The sequence below is a fragment of the Haliotis rufescens genome, unplaced genomic scaffold, assembly GCF_023055435.1.
Source record: "Haliotis rufescens isolate VD_foot unplaced genomic scaffold, xgHalRufe1.0.p SCAF_105, whole genome shotgun sequence".
Classification (NCBI taxonomy): domain Eukaryota; kingdom Metazoa; phylum Mollusca; class Gastropoda; order Lepetellida; family Haliotidae; genus Haliotis; species Haliotis rufescens.
The window spans coordinates 133743-157713 of NW_025963786.1; the positions used below are offsets into that span (position 1 = coordinate 133743).

At 45.0% G+C, this 23971-nt stretch overlaps 1 protein-coding gene across 1 annotated transcript; it reads right to left on the minus strand.

The window, feature by feature from the left end:
- Window positions 1–7978: 7978 nt before the first annotated feature.
- Window positions 7979–22536, minus strand: LOC124112710. The gene is made up of 8 exons (XM_046472837.2): window positions 22477–22536; window positions 17999–18193; window positions 16892–17261; window positions 15219–15380; window positions 13215–13386; window positions 11979–12154; window positions 9464–9550; window positions 7979–8977 (listed from the first exon to the last, which is right to left on the minus strand). Exons 2-8 carry the CDS (start codon window positions 18176–18178, stop codon window positions 8724–8726), a joined length of 1401 nt encoding a protein of 466 aa, XP_046328793.1. The 5' UTR covers window positions 18179–18193; window positions 22477–22536; the 3' UTR covers window positions 7979–8723.
- Window positions 22537–23971: the final 1435 nt, after the last annotated feature.

A 23971-nucleotide genomic window follows, 5' to 3' on the forward strand; every position in this document is an offset into this window, starting at 1 on the left:
CTACGGTATACTAGTATATCATTTGTGATTATTTGTGTTTACACGTACGTGAATGTTGTAGAGAGGTGAGGTGAAATGGGGTTTAACGTCGCGTCCAAGATTATTGCACTTATATAGCGACGTGCATGCACGTATGGGTGTGGCTGCTTGTCTAGTCCCGACTGATGCCGATTTATAGTGCTAGCACACTTAGATACCATACCACAGTTTAACATGAATACCCAACTCAGACACAGTATACTGACTCCGAGCCGACCAGTCCTTGTTATATAGCCCTTTAATGCCGAGCGCCAGACAGGGCAACAACAAGTACCATCTTTTAACGTCTTTTGGTATGACGCGGTCGGGGATCGAACCCCGGATCTTCCGCTCTCCGGGTGGACGCTCTACCACTATACCACGAAGGCGGTGAATGTTGTAGTTATAGTGAAACATTTTCAAATCGTACTCCTTCAATGATCATAATCGTCATCGTCCATTGGTAGCACACATGAACTTCAACTTAACAAAGTCTCCACGTATAAGGTAATAAACCAAGTATGGTTTTAAATGTGTGATTCACACAATAATAGGCTTCTCTGTCAGTCGAGAGAACCGTCACATGACCGCAAAACAGACGTCTATACGTTTAGAGATGGCTAGAAATGGCGTAACAGCTGTCTCTGCAGCAGCTTCGTCGGGCAAACACACCATGGGTCCGACCGCCTCCGTGGTCTAGTGGTAGACAATCGGCTTCTCTCTCAGTCGAGAGAACCACGACTGACGTTCAAACATTTTTGCGTTTACACATCTTTCGCGATAGAGTGATAGAAGTGACGTAAAAGATGTCTGTAGAGCGACCTCGTCTCGCAAATCCTGGCGTATAACGTATAGTGGGTCCAGGGCCAGGTTCCACAAAGCGATCTTAGCGCTACGATTGTAGTAAGTCAGTGTTAAAGAATGGGAGTTACGATCGACTAAGATCACTTTGTGGAACGGGGTCCAGGGCATTTACCACAATAGAATGACGACAATACCCTGGTTAATCGAGGATGCTGAGTGTGTGGTGTTCACGATCAGCCTAGATACCACTGGAACCAAGATGACGAAAGCTACATCAACTTGATTGCATTGTACCCTTCATTCAATTTAAATTATAACATGTGAAATGTGTTTTATGGAATGTGTATTTGCCGTTTTAAAAAGTGCATTGAACCCCCATGACACGATTAATGGAAGGAAGTGTCGCTGCGGTTGTATTGATTTCCGATAGCCTTCTCGGGGACTACATATGCCTCCCAGAAACCTTTGATTGTGGATTCGAATCGCAGATTTGCTCATATTATGTTCCTAGGTTTGTCAGCACCATACCCATGCTCTGGGGGTAAACCAAATGGATAAACGTCAAAATGCAGCAACACTGCGCGTTCATCCCACTTATAAACCTATCATGGTGTTGTAACCATCTCCCAGACGACCTTTCTTTTGTAGTAAGACCACTCAGCAGGTTTTACAATTGCTCCTCAGGTTTTGCTCCTCAATTGCAATTGTAAAACCTGGGGAGCAATTGTAAAACCTGGGGAGCAATTGTAAAACATGTCGTGAAATCCCGATTGCTGGATGGCATTTGTAGTTTCTCTAAAATGCAATTGAAAAACCTTTCAAATAAAAATGTCATCCTTTTCTGCAGAATTTTCATCAATTAACTTACTTTGAGTAAGAAAAATATCGTCATCGTCAGACATCCTCTCTTGTGAACAGTCAATGCCATGTGGTACGACGCACGCGGTTCTTTCTGCACGTACAGCCCTCTTCTGCACGTGCAGTCCGCGCAGCGGCCCGCGATAACAACTGTTATAAAGCGTGTCTCGTTATACCGCGCTTATTTGCGACCCGTATACCGCGTAAATATAAGCTCCAAAAATGACATAGATTAATGGATAGCGGTTTATAAGTTGGACAAACCATTCCACCTCAGGAATGGTATGATTGTATAACCGGGTAGGCTACGCGTTCTCGGCTTTTCTGTGCCTACCCGGTTATACAATCATACCATTCCTGAGGTGTCATGGTTTCTCCATTACAAAAAGCTCACACGCCAGAATACCGTTCAAAGTGGTGTTAAGCCAAGTTCACTCGCTCACTCTTGGGGAGACTAAATACAAACTGTGTATTATTATCCCTGCACCGACATGTTGGGCAGGTATGGATCGGCCTTCAGTATATTAATCATATAAGATGCGGTCCTAAAATCTCAAACTCTGGCATGTATCTGTGTATCGTCACGTCACATTACATGTCGTGTTGGGAAAGTTACACATGCCATAAGTATATCTGGGTTGTCCAGATCACTCAACCGCAAAAGAAACGCAAGTTGTATATAAAATGTGCATAACATTAAGAGCATAAAAGATATGTAGATAATAATAAGAACATGATAACGGAGAAAACATTTGATAACAAATGGGTGTTGATTGTTTGATGACAACCAGCCGTGTTTATTGAAAATTCCCACGAATACAGGGTTCCCCCCAAACAGAAAAATGACAAGTGTTGGTCGTGTCCATCAATAGCGTGTGTGGTCACCGTTAGATGCGGTACTGTCGCACACCACCGTCTCATTGAGTTGACAAGTCTTTGGAAGAGGGCTTGAGGAATCCCGTTTCATTCCCGGACCAAAAAAGCTTCCAGTTCCTGAAGAGTATGTGGCTGCCTTGCAAACCTGGAGATGTCTCCCAATCTCGTCCCAGACATGCTCAATTGGTGCCATGTCCGGTGACAAAGACGGCCAGGACATAACAAGAATGTTATTCACTCCGAGGACTTTCCATAGAGACCCATGCTCTATGGGACAAGCGTTGTCCTGCTGAAAGACCAGGGGTTGAGGTTAACCCAGGAAGAGAGGTCTGACGTGATAACGAAGAACATCATCCCTGTACACGACAGTCACACGCTGACGGACCACGTTTAGAGGGGTCCTGTGAGGATAACTGAAGCCTCCCCTCACCATGATGCTTCCTCCTCCCCACCGGTCGGCCTGTAAGACACAGCAGTTAGAGCTACACTCATTACGTCGTCTCCATACCATGATGCTTCCTCCTCCCCCACCGGTCGGCCTGTAAGACACAGCAGTTAGCGTAACACTCATTACGTCGTCTCCATACCATGATGCTTCCTCCTCCCCACCAGTCGGCCTGTAAGACACAGCAGTTAGAGCTACACTCATTACGTCGTCTCCATACCATGATGCTTCCTCTTCCCCACCAGTCGGCCTGTAAGACAGCAGTTAGCGTAACACTCATTACGTCGTCTCCACACCATGATGCTTCCTCCTCCCACCGGTCGGCCTGTAAGACACAGCAGTTAGAGCTACACTCATTACGTCGTCTCCATACCATGATGCTTCCTCCTCCCCACCAGTCGGCCTGTAAGACAGCAGTTAGCGTAACACTCATTACGTCGTCTCCACACCATGATGCTTCCTCCTCCCCACCGGTCGGCCTGTAAGACACAGCAGTTAGCGTAACACTCATTACGTCGTCTCCATACCATGATGCTTCCTCCTCCCCACCGGTCGGCCTGTAAGACACAGCAGTTAGCGTAACACTCATTACGTCGTCTCCACACCATGATGCTTCCTCCTCCCACCGGTCGGCCTGTAAGACACAGCAGTTAGCGTAACACTCATTACGTCGTCTCCACACCATGATGCTTCCTCCTCCCCACCGGTCGGCCTGTAAGACACAGCAGTTAGAGCTACACTCATTACGTCGTCTCCATACCATGATGCTTCCTCCTCCCCACCGGTCGGCCTGTAAGACACAGCAGTTAGAGCTACACTCATTACGTCGTCTCCATACCATGATGCTTCCTCCTCCCCACCGGTCGGCCTGTAAGACACAGCAGTTAGAGCTACACTCATTACGTCGTCTCCATACCATGATGCTTCCTCCTCCCCCACCGGTCGGCCTGTAAGACAGCAGTTAGCGTAACACTCATTACGTCGTCTCCATACCATGATGCTTCCTCCTCCCCACCAGTCGGCCTGTAAGACACAGCAGTTAGCGTAACACTCATTACGTCGTCTCCATACCATGATGCTTCCTCCTCCCCATCGGTCGGCCTGTAAGACACAGCAGTTAGCGTAACACTCATTACGTCGTCTCCATACCATGATGCTTCCTCCTCCCCACCAGTCGGCCTGTAAGACACAGCAGTTAGAGCTACACTCATTACGTCGTCTCCATACCATGATGCTTCCTCCTCCCCACCGGTCGGCCTGTAAGACACAGCAGTTAGCGTAACACTCATTACGTCGTCTCCATACCATGATGCTTCCTCCTCCCCACCAGTCGGCCTGTAAGACACAGCAGTTAGAGCTACACTCATTACGTCGTCTCCATACCATGATGCTTCCTCCTCCCCACCGGTCGGCCTGTAAGACACAGCAGTTAGCGTAACACTCATTATGTCGTCTCCATACCATGATGCTTCCTCCTCCCCACCAGTCGGCCTGTAAGACACAGCAGTTAGAGCTACACTCATTACGTCGTCTCCATACCATGATGCTTCCTCCTCCCCACCGGTCGGCCTGTAAGACACAGCAGTTAGCGTAACACTCATTACGTCGTCTCCATACCATGATGCTTCCTCCTCCCCACCAGTCGGCCTGTAAGACACAGCAGTTAGAGCTACACTCATTACGTCGTCTCCATACCATGATGCTTCCTCCTCCCCACCGGTCGGCCTGTAAGACACAGCAGTTAGCGTAACACTCATTACGTCGTCTCCATACCATGATGCTTCCTCCTCCCCCACCGGTCGGCCTGTAAGACAGCAGTTAGCGTAACACTCATTACGTCGTCTCCACACCATGATGCTTCCTCCTCCCCACCGGTCGGCCTGTAAGACACAGCAGTTAGAGCTACACTCATTACGTCGTCTCCATACCATGATGCTTCCTCCTCCCCACCGGTCGGCCTGTAAGACACAGCAGTTAGCGTAACACTCATTACGTCGTCTCCATACCATGATGCTTCCTCCTCCCCACCAGTCGGCCTGTAAGACACAGCAGTTAGAGCTACACTCATTACGTCGTCTCCATACCATGATGCTTCCTCCTCCCCACCGGTCGGCCTGTAAGACACAGCAGTTAGCGTAACACTCATTACGTCGTCTCCATACCATGATGCTTCCTCCTCCCCCACCGGTCGGCCTGTAAGACAGCAGTTAGCGTAACACTCATTACGTCGTCTCCACACCATGATGCTTCCTCCTCCCCACCGGTCGGCCTGTAAGACACAGCAGTTAGCGTAACACTCATTACGTCGTCTCCACACCATGATGCTTCCTCCTCCCCACCGGTCGGCCTGTAAGACAGCAGTTAGCGTAACACTCATTACGTCGTCTCCATACCATGATGCTTCCTCCTCCCCACCAGTCGGCCTGTAAGACACAGCAGTTAGAGCTACACTCATTACGTCGTCTCCATACCATGATGCTTCCTCCTCCCCACCGGTCGGCCTGTAAGACACAGCAGTTAGCGTAACACTCATTACGTCGTCTCCATACCATGATGCTTCCTCCTCCCCACCAGTCGGCCTGTAAGACACAGCAGTTAGAGCTACACTCATTACGTCGTCTCCATACCATGATGCTTCCTCCTCCCCACCGGTCGGCCTGTAAGACACAGCAGTTAGCGTAACACTCATTACGTCGTCTCCATACCATGATGCTTCCTCCTCCCCCACCGGTCGGCCTGTAAGACAGCAGTTAGCGTAACACTCATTACGTCGTCTCCACACCATGATGCTTCCTCCTCCCCACCGGTCGGCCTGTAAGACACAGCAGTTAGCGTAACACTCATTACGTCGTCTCCATACCATGATGCTTCCTCCTCCCCACCAGTCGGCCTGTAAGACACAGCAGTTAGAGCTACACTCATTACGTCGTCTCCATACCATGATGCTTCCTCCTCCCCACCGGTCGGCCTGTAAGACACAGCAGTTAGCGTAACACTCATTACGTCGTCTCCACACCATGATGCTTCCTCCTCCCACCGGTCGGCCTGTAAGATAGCAGTTAGCGTAACACTCATTACGTCGTCTCCATACCATGATGCTTCCTCCTCCCACCGGTCGGCCTGTAAGACACAGCAGTTAGCGTAACACTCATTACGTCGTCTCCATACCATGATGCTTCCTCCTCCCACCGGTCGGCCTGTAAGACACAGCAGTTAGCGTAACACTCATTACGTCGTCTCCACACCATGATGCTTCCTCCTCCCCACCGGTCGGCCTGTAAGACACAGCAGTTAGCGTAACACTCATTACGTCGTCTCCATACCATGATGCTTCCTCCTCCCCCACCGGTCGGCCTGTAAGACAGCAGTTAGCGTAACACTCATTACGTCGTCTCCACACCATGATGCTTCCTCCTCCCCACCGGTCGGCCTGTAAGACACAGCAGTTAGCGTAACACTCATTACGTGGTCTCCACACCATGATGCTTCCTCCTCCCCACCAGTCGGCCTGTAAGACACAGCAGTTAGCGTAACACTCATTACGTGGTCTCCACACCATGATGCTTCCTCCTCCCCACCAGTCGGCCTGTAAGACACAGCAGTTAGCGTAACACTCATTACGTCGTCTCCACACTCTGATGCTTCCTCCTCCCCCACCGGTCGGCCTGTAAGATAGCAGTTAGCGTAACACTCATTACGTCGTCTCCACACCATGATGCTTCCTCCTCCCCACCGGTCGGCCTGTAAGACACAGCAGTTAGCGTAACACTCATTACGTCGTCTCTATACCATGATGCTTCCTCCTCCCCACCAGTCGGCCTGTAAGACACAGCAGTAAGCGTAACACTCATTACGTCGTCTCCACACTCTGATGCGGCCATCGGAGTGAAACGTTTATGCTTGATTCGTCTGAGAAGACTCTGTGACTTTTAACGTTGCCAACGCAGGTGCTGTTGGGCCCACTGCGGACGTTGTCGGTGACGTTGAGTCAGTATGGCCCCGGCGTATGGACGACATCAGATTCCCGCCGCTCTCAGACGACGACGAACTTTGTCGGCTGACACGGGATGACGTGGACCTTAAATGGTTGCTTCTGTCGGTGTTGCTCGTCGCTGTCGGTCAGGCAGATGTGTCCCCAGGATGTGGCGGTCATGCGCTGGAGCAGTGACCCTCGGTCGCTCAGAACAAGGCTGGTCTTGGACACTGCCTGTCTGTTGATGCCTTGCGACCAATCTGGACGTGACAGCCAAAGTGCCTCGCCACTGCAGTTGATAAGGGACCCGTTTCACAAAGCTATCGTAGCGCTACGACTACCGTGACCCCTATACTTTAACATAGACTTACGACTGTCTTAGCGCTACAATCGCTTTGTGAAACGGGCCCCTGTAGCATCCCAATGCAACACCTGTCAAGGGTTCAGTTTATCGAACCATGTTTCCTGTCCTTTTTCAAAGTCGAGTGTGAAATGCCTGGTGTGTGCTTTATAAGGTAGGGGCGGTCGGGTAGCCTAGTGGTTAAAGCGTTCGCTCGTCACGCCGAACACCCGGGTTCGATTCCAGACATGGGTACAATGGGTGAAGCCCATTTCTGGTGTCACCCGCCGTGATATTGCTGGAATATTGCTAAAAGCGGCGCTAAATCATACTCACTCACTCTTTATAAGGTGGCTTATAAAGGTTAGACAATGGAGAAATGCTCGCATTTTTGCATGTGATTTTCTGTGCCCGTGCAAAAAACGTCAAACGAGACGAAACGACTGGTTCCTGCCACGTTCTCTAAATGAATGATGTAAATAGTGAAAAGTGTTTCTTCAATGTGTCTCTTTACGTTTGTATACATTTCTTCTCACAAATTACTATTTTGTGCATTTCACAAACAAAAAACGTTACTCGCATTTATTTTGCGGTTAAGTGTATAAAAACATAATATCTCAAATAAAGACAAACTGTGAGTTTTAAATAAATCGAACACAGAACATATAAGAACTTGAATTTATTCCACTTAAGACTTCGAGTTGAATTTAACAGAGTTAAATGTTCTTTGATGAAGACGGAGATCAACGATGCTACCGAATGTGATGAGACTGGAAACCGATAAAGTAACAGGGATGGTACAATTGCAACCAGTGTGATTTGTCTCCGTGATGTCCTGAGGTTAGATCATCCGAAGTTGGCAAACCTGCACATGACATTCAGTCTTGAGTGAGTGAGTGAGTTGGGTTTCACGCCGCTTTTAACATTATTCCAGTTATATCGCGGCGTGTCAGCTTAATGTGGGAGGAAAGCCCGAAGTGATGCAGGTCTCAGACGTTTACCACTTCGGTGAAACCCACCAGCACGCGCTATGGTGCTGACAAACCTAGAAACATAATCAGAGCGAACCGGGATTCGAACCCACGATCATAGGTTTCTGGCGTGCTCAAGGGACGCAACTCTGCACAGCAAATCGCGGCGCCTTAGACGACTGGGCCACCTGTGCCCCCCATTCAGACTTGAAATAATGACAGTGAAACGATGTCACGATAATATTAACAGTAGGCGACTTGCATACGAAGAACAATGTACCAGCTCCAGTTAAACATTAAGTATCGTTACATCCAAAGACGATTGAAAATGGAGATGAAACGTTTAAAATATTTATCTTGGTTACGAAACGAGGGCTGAATCCTCAGCTTCCCTCGCTGTATAACCACGTCGAGATAGTACTGAATGGGTATCCAATGTCAATTATTCGGGTTTTTTTCGGAGTTTTTTTGGTCCAGCTTGAGTCCCTTGTCAAAGATGTTCTTCTGCATCACCTCGCATCCACCAATGGTCTGCAAGGAGCACAGAATGCTCTCCACAGACATGATGGGCCAATCATGGGCTTGTTTCCACTCTCGGAGAGCCTTGTAGATCTGCTCCTGTGTGTCATTCCTGATGTCGTCACAGATCTGATCACAGCGAGCGTCGATACATGATGCGTACTCCTCGTCACCTGAGTGTCACATGAACATCATGAAACCTACATTCACAGGTACAACATGTTTTCTGTAAACCAAAGACCTGGAGATGATAGTTGTGTGTTTACATGTACAGTGTTTGAAAAAAAAACTTTATTGATGTTAACATTAAAAAATTTCAGTCAGATGCGAAAGTTGACTATTTGTTTGTTGCTTAACCGTCACGATATGGCTGAACTGTTGTCGATGTGACGTTAATTATTAACTCACTCACTTGTTGCTTAAAGCCGCTCTCACCATTATTCCAGCTGTCTGGCGGCGGTCTGTATATAATCGAATCATGACCAGACAATCCAGTGATCTACGCATTTGGGATAAGATAACATGCATCACCCAAATCAGCGAGCCTGACCACCCAACCCCGTCAGTCGCCTCTTACGACAAGCATTGGTTGCTGAAGATAAAATCTACCTCGGATCCTCATAGTGTTGGGGTGATTTGAGCCGATGTTCTTTAATTACCTGGTAAATTTCGCATGAACATTTTCCAGTTCCCTGTTAGATGTTTACACAGAATTGGGAAGATGTGTCCAGTCCATGAATCAGGGTCTGCAATTATGGAACATAGATCGATAAGTAAACTCAATCATGAACTTGAAACAGAGCGTCAAAGGTGAGCTCGAAGCAAAGATATTAATATTGTTTATTGCACGAAAGACCATTTTTCCAGAGACACGTTTACAATTCATAAGTATATATTAAAATACCGTTACTTCAATTTCTAATACAGAACAAACAGCAAGAAAGAAACAGTCAGGTGGGATTAATTGCACAATTTTCTGTCCTGCTTCATCGTTTATCGGTTAGGTATTTCATAGGCAATTATGTCCTAATATGACCACAGATAGCGTCAGTAAGAACAACATGATATAGGTCAACATTGTTGTTACTATGGTGAGGTGAGGTGAGGTGAGGTGAGGTGAAATTGGGTTTAACGTCGCGTCCAAGATTATTGCACTTATATAGCGACGTGCATGCACGTGTATGTGTGTGTGTGTGTGGCTGCTTGTACTAGTCCGGACTGATGCCGATTTATAGTGCTAGCTCACTGAGATACCATGCCGCAGTTTAACATGAATACCCCCCTCAGACACAGTATACTGACTCCGAGCCGACCAGTCCTTGTTTTAGCCCCTTAATGCCGAGCGCCAGACAGGGTAACAACAAGTACAATCTTTTAACGTCTTTTTGTATGACGCGGCCCGGGATCGAACCCTGGACCTTCCGCTCTCCGGGCGGACGCTCTACCACAAGACCACGGGGGCGGTCTGTTACTATGGCAGTAAAGACAAATACCTTTCATGTTACTTGTCAATTCTTACGCAATCGTTTCCATCTCATATGGGGGTTAGCCTTATTATGAAAGCGTTCGCTTGTCAGGCCGAAGACCCAGGTTCGATTCCCGACATGGGTGCACTGTGTGAAACCCATTTCTGGTGTTCCGCCGTGATATTGCTGGCATATTGCTTAAGCGGGGTAAAACCAAACTCACTCACTCACGCCAACTCACATGCGGGCAAAGTCGTATGGTAATTATTACGTACGAAGTCTGTCAAATAGGTATAAACGTCGCGCGCTACTGTTGCAGTATGTATGGATGGAGAAATATACCTATATATGCTTTAGGGGGACCTATATGTTTTAGGGCGACCTACACCTGGACAAATAGCACAGGGACGAGTTAAATGAAGAAAAACACAGTGATGTCAGGTGCGGACTGTTCTTTGTTTAAAGACGTTGGATACCATCGTTCATGTAATGGCGAGTATTTGTAATGCGGTTACGTCCCTTTGACTCTTGGCTAATTGTACTCGTAGAAATGTAAATTTGGGCAAGAGTTACCTCCCCTGATTCATTATTTTAGGGGTATGATGTGTTGATTGAAAATAATTTGAATATCCTCTGGTAACATGTTGTTTTTATTTTATACTTTTATTTTTCAATGAATAAACATTAGAAATAAGCCAGTTTGAAAAATATCTTGATTTTGTAAAATGCTTTTTTGACTGATGAATCATTTTTTTTGGAAAATGTACTTTTTTTAAAGTCAAATGATGTGTGAAATTAAAAATTTTTTGACTTGAATTTTCATTTTTCTGTTTTGTGTCATATCAATACTGTAATATGTCTATTTATAAACACTCATTTAATAATCAAACTTTAAAAAGACCATTTTATTGGCAAAATGATTTTATTATCCGGAGCCTCTAGATGGCGCCACTTATTCAAAAAATGCCGTGGTGACTTGGTTTTTTTATTCCGTAATTTGATTCAGGATATATTTTCCTACAAATTGATACCAAATATACCCATTTCTTGAATTTTTTGTTTTTTGTATGCAACCTCTTTAAGGACGAACTCTGCATTATCCAGCAATATGACGACGGTCTGTAAATAATCGAGTCTGGACCAGATAATCCAGTGGTTGACATCATGAGCATCTACATACGCAATTCCATAAGATGACATGCATCAACCAAATCAGCGAGCCTGACCACCCAATCCCGTCAGTCGCCTCTAACGACTAGCATGGCTTTTTGAAACCCAATTCTAACGGGACCAAATTTAACGGGACCTTTCTTGTGCGGGGGCATTATCTTTATTCCGATAAGACTAGTTAGCTAAAGAAATAGTCTGGTATCTAATGACGCACGATCAACCAGATCACATATTGTAAAAATCTGATCCTAGTCGACCAGTACAAGCGTTGGGATACTCTGACCCGATGTAGTGTGGGATGAAGGCCCGAACTGAGTCAGGTCTTGCTCCCTATATAGCTACCACTTTGGAGAAACCCAGGGCATATGGACATGGTTCTGACAACCCTAGACAAATTATCACAGCGAGTTTTGAATCGAACCCACGGTCATAGGTTCCTGTCACGCCAAAGGGACACAACTGCGGCGACCTTGACGAGTGGGTAATGGAAGCCCTATATTCAGGCTTGAACGGGCGTCCAGATCAATGGCGGTGTTACCTTGAAGAGAGGGGAAGTAGATCTGTGTGCTGGCACTAACGACGCTGCTTTCACTGAGGGTCCTGGATCGCTGTCGTTTCACTAACGCCTTCCTCGCCTCCTCAGCCGTCACTGGCGGGGTGGACTGGGACGTCGCAGTCGCTGCCGGCGTCTTTACTACTAGCAGTGGGACGTTACTGAAAGCAAATAAATAAACATTGAAATTCTGATACCCCCGCGTGTATTTGTCGTATATTGCGTTATATTTGTAATTATTAACAGTCACCGATCCATCCAGACCAATGACGCACCCATCACAAACAGTAGGCAACTCTCTTTTTTCCGATGCCAAGTCTTTGTGCAATTTGTGTGAGCTATATGACGGCGGTCTGTAAATAATCGAGTCTGGACCAGAGAGTCTAGTGATTAATATCATGAGCATCGATCCACGCAATTGGGATACGATGACATGCCCCAAACAGGTCACCGAGCCTGACGACCCGATCTCACAAGCGTAGTCGCCTTTTAGGTAGGTTGGTTGGCTGGTTTCTTGTTTAACGCCACACTCAGCAATATTCCAGCTATAGGACGGCAGTCTGTAAATAATCGAGTCTGGACCAGACAATCCAGTGATTGACATCATGAGCATAGATCCACGCAATTTGGATACGATGACATGCATCAACCAGGTCACCGAGCCTGACCATCAGATCTTACAAGCGTAGTCGCCTTTAGGGCATTTATGGGTTGCTGAAGGCCTATTCTCACCCCGACCTTTACGGGTGTAGGATACATGACACCTGTGAAGATCCGGGGTAGAATAGGTCTTCAGCAACCCATGCTTGCTGTAAAAGGTGACTATGCTTGTCGTAAGAGGCGACTAACGGGATCGGGTGGTCAGGCTCGTTGACTTGGCTGATGCATGTCATCGACCCCAAGTGCGTGGATCGATGCTCATGATGTCAATCACTGGATTGTCTGGTCCAGACTCGATTATTTACAGACCGCCGTCCTATAGCTGGAATATTGCTGAGTGAAGCGTTAAACAACAAACAAACAAACAAACAGACGCTTCATTAACTTGGCCATGGAGAGATTATCATTTACTCATTAAAACATAGCAGTGCTGAGGATTCTGATGTTATATATACTGAAAAAAAGTTTCTGTGAATCCATTCTGCGGCGCGGTATTCAGGGTGAGTGAGTATATTATGCAGCCTTTATCAATGTGCAGATATGCAAATGAAAGTGATTTACCTTTTGTCGGTCTGTACAATAGAGTCATCATTCTGTACGCGACATTTTCGTTTGAAGATCATGACCACAATGAGTATGACGGAAGCGCCACACACGAAGATACCAATCGCAATGCTTGACAGTATCACAATGGTCGTGTCACCAGCTTCGTCAGGTAGATCAACGTCGGTCTCTGAACAGAATACAGTCTTTTAAGTCACCGTTGGTCATATACTGTCCCCAGGGTACGCCACAAACATATGATCGTGGGTTCGAATCCCACGCTCACCTATATTATGTTACTAGGTTTGTGGGTTTCACCGAAGTAGTAAACGTCTAAGACCTGCATCACTTCGGGCTTTCCTCCCAAATTAAGCTGACACGCCGTGATAGAACTGGGGTACTGTTAAAAGCGGAGTAAAACCCAACTCACTGTACATTGTAAAGAAATGTTAGGATCCTAACACATGAAATGGGCTAACATCACTACAAACCAACAATATTCCTAACTTCTTTTCGGTGTGAGGTATAAACGTGGTTGTAGCCTCAGCGTATTTAGAATTGTACAAGTTACCCTATTCCTGGCAATCAATATAAGCCATAACAAGCAGTTTATTAAATATCAAACGCTAAACATATATTAAATAATATATCTATATTTAGAGACTTGCGTACAATAAATAACTTTATTAAGTAAATGCTGAAACCGAAATTACTTCAGTTACTATTGAACATTACAAATATGGCAATGGATTCGCGGGGGGGAATTTTCTATTCACGAACAGGGAGCACGGGTGGCCCAGTCGTCTAAGGCGCCGCGATTCGCTGTGCAGAGTTGCGTCCCTTGGGCACGCCAGAAACCTATGATTGTAGGTTCGAATCCAGGTTCGCCCCGATTATGTTTCTAGGTTTGTCAGCACCATACCCGTGCTCGTGGGTTTCACCGAAGTGGTAAACGTCTGAGACCTGTATCACTTCGGGCATTCCTCCCACATTAAGCTGACATGCCGTGACATAACTGGAATACTGTTAAAAGCGGCGTTAAACCCAACTCACTCACTATTCACGAACAATACCCAGTGTCTAACACTTTGTGTTCTTCTTGTGACGGTCTACGCGATATCGACTCTATTCTCAGGGAGCAGTTCAAACGTTTATGAAGCGTCGGATTTGAAAATAAATATCCTAACATAGTTAAGATTTCAAACATTCATGGTAAGCCATGTCATCACATTTTCAGGGTAGAGATTTGACGATTTGAACTGTTATATGGTGACAGAAATGCCGTCAGATGAAAAGCAGGCAGAACTGATGATCATCCTCACAAAACATTCAGGAATTCATTTTTTTACCTCACATCGAACTTATCCTCATTTATCCAGGGTAATTTCCTTTCCATTATAATATACCCTGGTGAGGTGAGGTGAGGTGAAATGGGGTTTAACGTCGCGTTCAAGATTATTGCACTTATATAGCGACGTGCATGCACGTGTGTGTGTGTGTGTGTGTGTGTGTGTGTGTGTGTGTGTGTGGCTGCTTGTACTAGTCCAGTCAGATGCCGATTTATAGTGCTAGCCCACTGAGATACCATGCCGCAGTTTAACATGAATACCCCACTCAGACACAGTATACTGACTCTGAGCCGACCAGTCCTTGTCTTTTAGCCCCTTAATGCCGAGCGCCAGACAGGGTAACAACAAGTACCATCTTTTAACGTCTTTTGGTATGACGCGGCCGGGGATCGAACCTCGGCCTACCATTAGACCACGGAGGCGGTCAATATACCCTGGACACTTCGCCACGTAACCATCTCAATCTGTCTTATCTGTTATAATTTCTTTCGCTCGTTATTGTAATTTGATGGGAAGGCCTTGTCAAGCGTCATTTATTTTGAGTCGGGCTCAAAACGAGGTTAATGCAGCTTATCTGGATGTCCGCTCTGCGATACAGGTAATCTATTTTGGACTGAGAGGGTCGTGATCACGGAGTCAAGAAATTGTAACTACAAATTCCTTTTGTACATACCGTTTACGTGTTGAATTGTCGAACACACGACATCAGCCGTGACGTCACATGGCCGTAGAACTGTGGTGTTGCCACTGCACGAGCTACACGTGACACAGTTGTCTCCCTTGGCAAAGTGACCGGATCCACAGAAGCCGCACTCCTGGTCGGCGAAGTCTGTACCTGGCCGTCAGAAAATAACAATTGATATGACGTCATTGTAGTGCATATGCTATTATTTTATCAATTAAAATTACTTGGCTTTAAGGACTGAGTCTTCGGTCATTGTTCCATGTTCGTGTCCATGCGTGTGTTTTTTTCATGTTCAATCCCACTTCGTTAAACTGAGCGAGTGGGTGAGTATGGTTCAACGCTGCTTACAACAGCTATACGAAGGCGTGAACGCTTGGTGAGGTGAGGTGAGGTGAAATTGGGTTTAACGTCGCGTCCAAGATTATTGCACTTATATAGCAACGTGCATGTACGTATGTATGTTTGTGTGGCTGCTTGTACTAGTCCGGACTGATGCCGATTTATAGTGCTAGCTCTCTGAGATACCATGCCGCAGTTTAACATGAATACCCCACTCAGTATACTGACTCCGAGCCGACCAGTCCTTGTTTTAGCCCTTTAATGCCGAGCGCCAGACAGGGTAACAACATGTACGTCTTTTGGTATGACGCGGTCGGGGATCGAACCCTGGACCTTCCGCTCTCCGGGCGGACGCACTACCACTAGACCACGGAGGCGGTCCGTGAACGCTTGGTGTGGGAAGAAACCTCGGAAAGTGATACAGGTTAACCGCTTTGGTGAAACCCACGAGCACACTTATTGATGATTGATATCATGAGCATCGATCCACGCAATTGGGATCGATGACATGCATCAACAAACTGAGTTCAGTTAGACCTGTCGCCCCATCAGCTTCATTGAAACGCACATTTAAAGAGCGTCATAGTTAAATCATCCGTTCTATTTACCTGTTTGTTTGTTGTCTAACACCGCAATAGTCCAGTTATATGACGGCAGTTCGAGTCTTGGCCAGACAATTTAGTAATTGACATCATCAGCATCGATCCACGCAATTGGGATACGATGACATGCATCAACCAAGTCAGCGAGTCTGACCACCCAATCCCGTTAGTCGCCTCTTACGACAAGCATAGTCGCCTCTTACGGCACGCATGGGTTGCTGAAGGCCTATTCTACCCCGGATCTTCACGGGTTGTCTCTGGCATGTCTGAGAATCAACTTCCTAGGAGAGGGGGCTCAGCGTCAACATGTTCAGAATAAGGTACCATGCTTCTAAGATACACGGGGATACTGTTAACCGGGCAATAGTCGGATCAACGAGTGTCCCGATACACGAAGCATAGCTCTGGAGTTATAGCCTAATTTCCAAAAGTAATCGGCCGGAATACGGAGAGTCCAGATTAAGGAGGTCCGAACTAACGAGGTTTCACGCTATCAGAATAAAATATACGACACAATACCGAAGATTAAATAATGTAACGTAAGTTCAGAAAAAAAATCTGGTTACGACTCCGAATTATACAAAAGACAAAATAAAGAGTATTACTGGAGCCCCAAACAAAGGGAAAGTAAAAAGTTTAGAAATTTAAAAAAAAAAGAAAATGGAAAATGGTATCTCTCATGTTTTATATTTACTTGAATATGAATTAATTTATACAAACCATTCTTCACTACTATTTGACCCGGCACACAAGGCGTGTAGGGGAAACAGGTGCGAATCAGTGAATGTCCATTCGCCAATCTCTCTTCATAGTATCCCTCCTTGCACTTGCAGGCTAGATCTTCAGTAGCCGAGCACCCCTTGACTTCAATCATATTGTCGTCGTGGAGACAGTGGGCGTGGCAGGGCTGACACCACCTGGCCCGGGTGTAGTGCGTCTGGAAGTGGTCGGGCGGGCAAGACGCGCACTCCGAGGACTTGAAGTTACTTGTGCAGTGGTCAGTAAGAAATGTCCCTGGCTTACACTTGACACACGTGTGTCCATTGTGAAGATATGTTGTCAGGTGATCGCTGTCGTTGTCGGGAGTTGGCTGGAATTTATGGATTTTAGAGTGAGTGAGTGAGTTAAGTTTAACGCCGCTTTTAACAGTATTCCAGTTATGTCACGGCGTGTACACTTAATGTGGGAGGAAAGCTCGAAGTGATACAGGTCTCAGACGTTTACCACTTCGGGGAAACCCACGAGCACGGGTATGGTGCTGACAAACCTAGAAACATAATCGGGGCGAACCGGGATTCGAACCCACAGTCATAGGTTTCTGGCGTGCCCAAGGGACGCAACACTGCACGGCGAATCGCGGCGCCTTAGACGACTGGGCCACCCGTGCCCCCCATTTTAGAAAAAAATGTAATATGTTTTGGTATTATGTGTTAAACAATCGTAAAGATACAACTTTATAAAATTAGCGGATAGTTGCTACTGACAGTGATACGTCCACGAGCGTGTGAATTCAAACGTACCAGTTCTGTCCTTTGGGACGTAAGAACGATCAGTATCAGAATGACTAACGGGATCGGGTGGTCAGAGTCGCTGACTTGGTTGATACATGTCATCGATCCCAATTGCGTGGATCGATGCTCATGCTGTCAATCACTGGATTGTCTGGTCCAGACTCGATTATTTACAGACCGCCGTCATATAGCTGGAATATTGCTGGGTGCGGCGTTAAACAACAAACAAACAAACAAAAGAAACTGCTTACGTCCTGATTGAATTTTTGTGCATGTCATTTTGCAAATGAAAAATATAAACCTCGGCAGTACTCACAGGAGCCGAGGTCGTTGGGGTCTGAGCCAGCACTATCAATAGCGCGTAGATCATGATAAAACGAACACGAGAGCTAGGGCACAGCGCCGACCTTACTGCCGTGCCGTGCCCCGCGTGCTGTGTTGCGAGGAGCTCTGTGAACCTGACTGCCGTCGTTGTTAGTCGAGGGTCATCCCACATCCATAAAGGGTTATGCTGGAATAGAACTTGTATACTTCAGCCTGTTGAATTGTTAGTAAGTGAAACAGAACTAAATTTTATGAATGTTTCTGTTTGTGTGTTCGCGTGTCTTTGTGTGTGTGTGTGTGTGTGTGTGTGCCCGTGCCCGTGCCCGTGTACCTTTGAGTGTGTACGTGTGTAAATGCATGTGTCTGTGTACGTGTGTGACTTTGTGTATGTGTGTGATTGTGTGTACATGTATGTGTGTGTCTTCGTGAGTGTTTTTGCGTGTCTTTGTATGTGTGTGTGTCTTTGCATGTGTGTGTGTCTATTTTTGTCTTTGGGTGTTTGTATGTGTCTTTTGTGTGTGTATTTCAGTGTGTGTTTGTGTGTGCCATTGTGTGTTTCTGTGTTTCTTTGCGTGTCTGTCTGTGTGTGTCATTGCGTGTGTGTCTATTGTGTGAGTGTACTTTTTTGTTTATCTTTTCATGTGAAAGAAAACATGCCACACAACTTCGCAGTATATCGTGAGAATGTGTGTCTTATAACATGGTTAATACTGACATGAATCCTTCTGCTTGGTTATCCGGCTAAGTGGGTGAACTTTGGCGGCATCACTTTTGCATCTATGGACGTGGGAATCGCATCTATAAGCTGTATTTTGTATCCTCCCTTCGATCCTTAATTACCGTCCCGATCAAATACATTAAACATGTTACATATTCTCCGATCCACCCAATTAAATATATATCGTCCCGAAAGGTATTTTACAAAATCCGCGCTGTGTAAATCTGCTTATAGTGTATTGTTACGTCTTATAGCAGATACGCAAACCGTTCCACTGCGAATAAAGCTCAATCACGATATTTTGTCATATCTGAAATAACAGTCAACATATCAGTTCTAAATCAGTCTTCTAAATCAAAGGCATTTTGATAATTATGATAATTTCTTATTTATTTTCTAAGACCCCTTTTAATCTGAAAATTGGGATTCCAAAAACACATTAAAATACTATGGCCGTCTTTAAAACATATACTCACCCGATTTCAAAGACCAAATCAAGATTCAGACCAACGGCATTGACACGTCTTATTGTAATCATCCTAGATATAATCTAACGTGTCTGACCACAGTTGCAGCTCTAGAATCAGTTATCTATTAGCTGTGTATTATCTAAGCCTGATGTCTCGACCCCCGTACGCGATAACATGTGAGTGACCTGATGTTTGTTTGTTTCTTTCTTTCTTTGTTGTTTAACGCCGCCCTCAGCAATATTCCAGCTATATGACGGAGGTCTGTAAATAATCGAGTCTGCGAGCCTGGCCACCCGATCCCGTTAGTCGCCTCCTACGACAAGCAAAGTTGCCTTTTACGGCAAGCATGGGTTGCTGAAGACCTATTCTACCCCGGATCTTCACGGGTCAAGTGTCCTGGTGTCGAAACGTACGGACCGAGCGTTAAACATACATCTCCACTATCAGTCTATCACTTCAAACATGAGTAACAGATAATTTCAGCGCTGATAGAAGCGTGACATCAGCTGTATGAGAATATCAAAAGAAGTAAGACGATAAACACGAAATGTTTCACGGGTATCGTGCACTTTAAAACCTGCGCATAAGTCATTAATAAAGCCAATAAAAATATTTTTCAAATGAAGCATACTGTTTTCCGTGCTTGACAACTGATATTGTATTAAAGGGTCGAGGCCAGTGTGTGCCCAGGTGTGTTGTTGGTGAGCTTAGTGGGGACAAAATACATGACCCCCCCCCCACCCCACCCCCCCCCCCCACCCTCATCACTTGTGTCTTCAATAAAAATTAATAATCCTACCTCTCTTCGCCTTTGACAAATTTTGTTTGTTTGTTTATTGTTTAACACCGCACTTAGCAATATTCCAGCTATATGACGGCAGACTGTAAATATCTTGACCAGACAATCCAGTGATTAACATCATGAGCATCGATCCACGCAATTGGGATACGATGACATGCATCAACCAAGTCAGCCAGCCTGACCACCCGATCCCGTGAGTCGCCTTTTACGACAAGCATACCTTTGACAAATATGTGTCCGAGAAATATATATTTCGCCTAACATTTATATATTAAAAAATACATGAATCGCAGGTTTGAGACTTGCCACACAAACTTCAAGGGATAGCGGCGATATCACATAGATGTATAGATATTCATAAAAATGACGTGTGGACGTGGCATGGGTACAATTTGTGATCCCATATCGGGTGTTCCCTGTCTCCCGTTGTCAGTGCTAAAAGCAGCGTTATCAATACTCACTCTCACTTGTTCCCTGCAGGTAGAATAAGTCTTCAGCAACCCATGCTTGCCGTAAAAGGCGACTATGCTTGTCGTAAGAGGCGACCATGCTTGACGTAAGAGGCGACTAACGGGATCGGGTGGTCAGGCTCGCTGACTTGGTTGATGCATGTGATCGATCCCAATTGCGTGGATCGATGCTCATGATATTATTTACAGACCGCCGTCATATAGCTGGAATATTGCGGAGTGCGTCGTTTAACAACAAACCAACCAACCAATCCCTGCAGAGCGCAGAGAAGAAAACTGAATGTCAGCTTGAATATTAAGGTGCTGTGCGAACACCTAGTATCATCACTCATTGATAGTGAATCATAAACACCTGTTCATGATGAGTCGGTATCGTAAATTGACTAATAGTATGCTTTAGCAGAGATTTCGTGGTATTATTGAAATGCTTTCGTCGTGTTTATTGTAACATGTTTTCATTGTGATGAATCATTCATCTGTTTTAATGTTTAACTGCAAAAGGCTATTCTTCACGTGCAACTGCTTGTAAGGAAACACATTTGACACATTGCCACCTACATCATCTAAAATGCGACATACAGTAAAATACGGTAATAACGAACACGCTTTTAACGAACTGACGGATATAACGAACTTACTTTTTTGGTCCCGACTGTTTGCTGTACTTATGCTGCATATATGCTTATAACGAACTATGGTTATAACGAACTAAAATTAGTAGACCCTGTAGTTTACTGTATTGATAAATGAATTCAGGCCTCCTAATTAATGGTCGGTTTTTCTACTTATTTTTATTTCTGAAACTTCTGAAATGAAAGTAAAACCGCATATGATAAGATATGATCAGTTGGGTTTTAATAATGCTACCTCCTTTCCCACATCATTTATTTTCAATATAACCACATACTTCTAGAAGAGAAACGGTCTATTTTAATTATCATTTAGTTGCACGGTGGCAACTATGCTTGTTGTAAATGGGATCGGGTGGTCAGGCTCGCTGACTTGGTTGATGCATGTCATCGTATCCCAATCGCGTGGATCGATGCTCATAATGTCCATGGGCGGATACAGAGGGGGTATGCGGGGATGCGCACCCCCCCCCCCCCCCCCCCCCCCCCCCGCTTTTTTATTTCGGAAAAATCTTTATTTCTGTATAAATTACCACTAAAGACAATATATAGATCTTAATTGTGCACCCACCCACCCCCACCACCCCTTTTCAAAAAAGCTGTATCCGCCCATGATGTCAAGCACAAGATTGTATGGCCCAGACACGATTACTTACAAAGTGCCGTTATATAGCTTGAATATTGCTGAGTGCGGCGTTAAACAACAAAGAAAGAAGATGCACGGATGTAAATTTCGGTTCGGCGGATTCATAGACGTAATAAACAAATACAAAGACACCACAGACAGATTTCTGTAAAGAATGCATTTCTCTGAATAATTAAAACAAACATAAAATCCTACCTACGCGCACCTGTAATCAGTAGACCGTCAGCGTACATGTGTCCCGAATAGAAGTGCAGGCAGCAACTGATTCAGAGGCCGCGCCCAACCACAAGTTACAAAACATGTCTACACATGCCTTGTGTTCATTCGCCGGTGACACATATATAGCGGAGTTATCAGTCGAAATGGGCAACTTATATACATAACAGTTTAACGATGCTGATTATAAGTCAAATTCAACATCATTCTGAACTATGTCAAATGGACTGACGGTGAGAAACTGACCCTTCGGGTTACTGGGGTGACAGCGATACCACACCCACTTACCCGGGTGACACTGTCAGTGAAAGAGCAACGCCACTCTCTCACCTACCCGACAGGCGTGTTACGAGACGACGGTATATATACATATATATAGCACTACTGAACTGACATAACATCTTTATAAGCGTTAAACAACGGGGATGATGAAAAAATATCAACCTGGTATCATATAATACAACATATAGCCATAATATATCAAATGATTTGGTTGGAGTATATCAACAGTACACTCACCTTAAATGCTTGCCGGCGTGATAATACTATCCGCACAACTGCTTGTATTGAAACTATATATACATGCGGCGTGTCACGGACAATGAAGTATTGTGGAGTGTGGGACCTGTATAGTTTATTTATTTTTTGCTATCACATAACAATGTTCGAATAATGTTGATTGCAACTACATTTAACAATAATTCACATATTCACTTTCTTTGATATAAACAATAACAGATTGTTGTTACGGGATTGTTTATCTTTCATCAGCTCTATTTCTATGCGGGTGGCGTGAGCGAGATCTCATGCGCTTTTTCAGAACCGTTGCTCACGTGTTATTCTCAAACAAAAAGGCGAGTATATGAATGAATGAGTGCGCTTCATAATGTATTATTTGTGTAACGTTATATTGATTCAGAGAGTTGTATTTACGTCGGTGAGAATAAACAATTTATCTATCACCACATTAGGCTTTATATTTGTAGAACATTAATCTTAAAGTGATATTCTGGGACTAATAAAGCCATTAATTAGGCTAAGTTATCCAAAACTTTGTTTGAGAAAAGATTTGGGGAATTGTATGATTGAATACCGGACATGAATGTGGCATGAATTCTGATTCACGATAACGTAGATAAATGGAATATAAAGCTTGGCAATATTGTCGACAAATGTCGGGGTAAAACTACTTTTTTTAATAAATATATAATTGTCCAAATCGTGAAGTGTATCATAAAATGCTTTTGACATAAACAGTGTACTAAATATAGACACATGACAGGTATTCAGTAAATCATAATTGTTTTATACATACAATGAGTGAGTGAGTGAGTTGGTTTTAATGCCGCTTTTAACAGTATTACAGTTATATAAAGGCGTGACAGCTTAATGTGGGAGGAAAGCCCGAAGTGATGCAGGTCTCAGACGTTTACCACTTCGGTGAAACCCACGAGCACGGGTGTGGTGCTGACAAACCAAGAAACATAATCGGGGCGAACAGGGATTCGAACCCACGATCATAGGTTTCTGGCGTACCCAAGGGACGCAACTCTACACAGCCAATCGCGGCGCCTTATACGACTGGGCCACCTGTGCCCGCATACATGCAATGAGGTATTTGGATTATATTTAAGAAATAAACGGCGAGTGGGAATTGTTTATCGTACAAAAAACACTAAAGGGATAAGTAACCATGAGAGGCGCAGCATGAGGTATCACTTTACAATGATAGTTGTTCTCTGTCAAATAGCATGTTGATTTCAGCCACTGTCCTGACAAACTTGATATGTTCATGAGTGGAGATGTGATGAACATGCTATTTGACAAGAAAGGACAAATGTGTTATTTAACATGTATTTCCCACTGATCGACGTCATTGTACTCTGGCAAGCAACACGTCATGGCATTGTCCAGCCTTAGGTGTAATTACTGCCGAGTAAGATATCAGTTGTATTTTATCCGATAAGTTCTATACTTCCTCACAAAAAATCTCAATGATATATCCTGTTCGGTA

Excerpts from the sequence above, each read along its gene's own strand:
- LOC124112710 (XM_046472837.2), bottom strand. The coding sequence starts at position 18,178 with ATGTGGGATGACCCTCGACTAACAACGACGGCAGTCAGGTTCACAGAG. Across the intron at positions 15,381-16,891 it reads TCAAATAGTAGTGAAGAATG|GTACAGACTTCGCCGACCAG; the intron begins GTTTGTATAAAT and ends TCTGACGGCCAG. Across the intron at positions 9,551-11,978 it reads CTACTTCCCCTCTCTTCAAG|ACCCTGATTCATGGACTGGA; the intron begins GTAACACCGCCA and ends CCATAATTGCAG.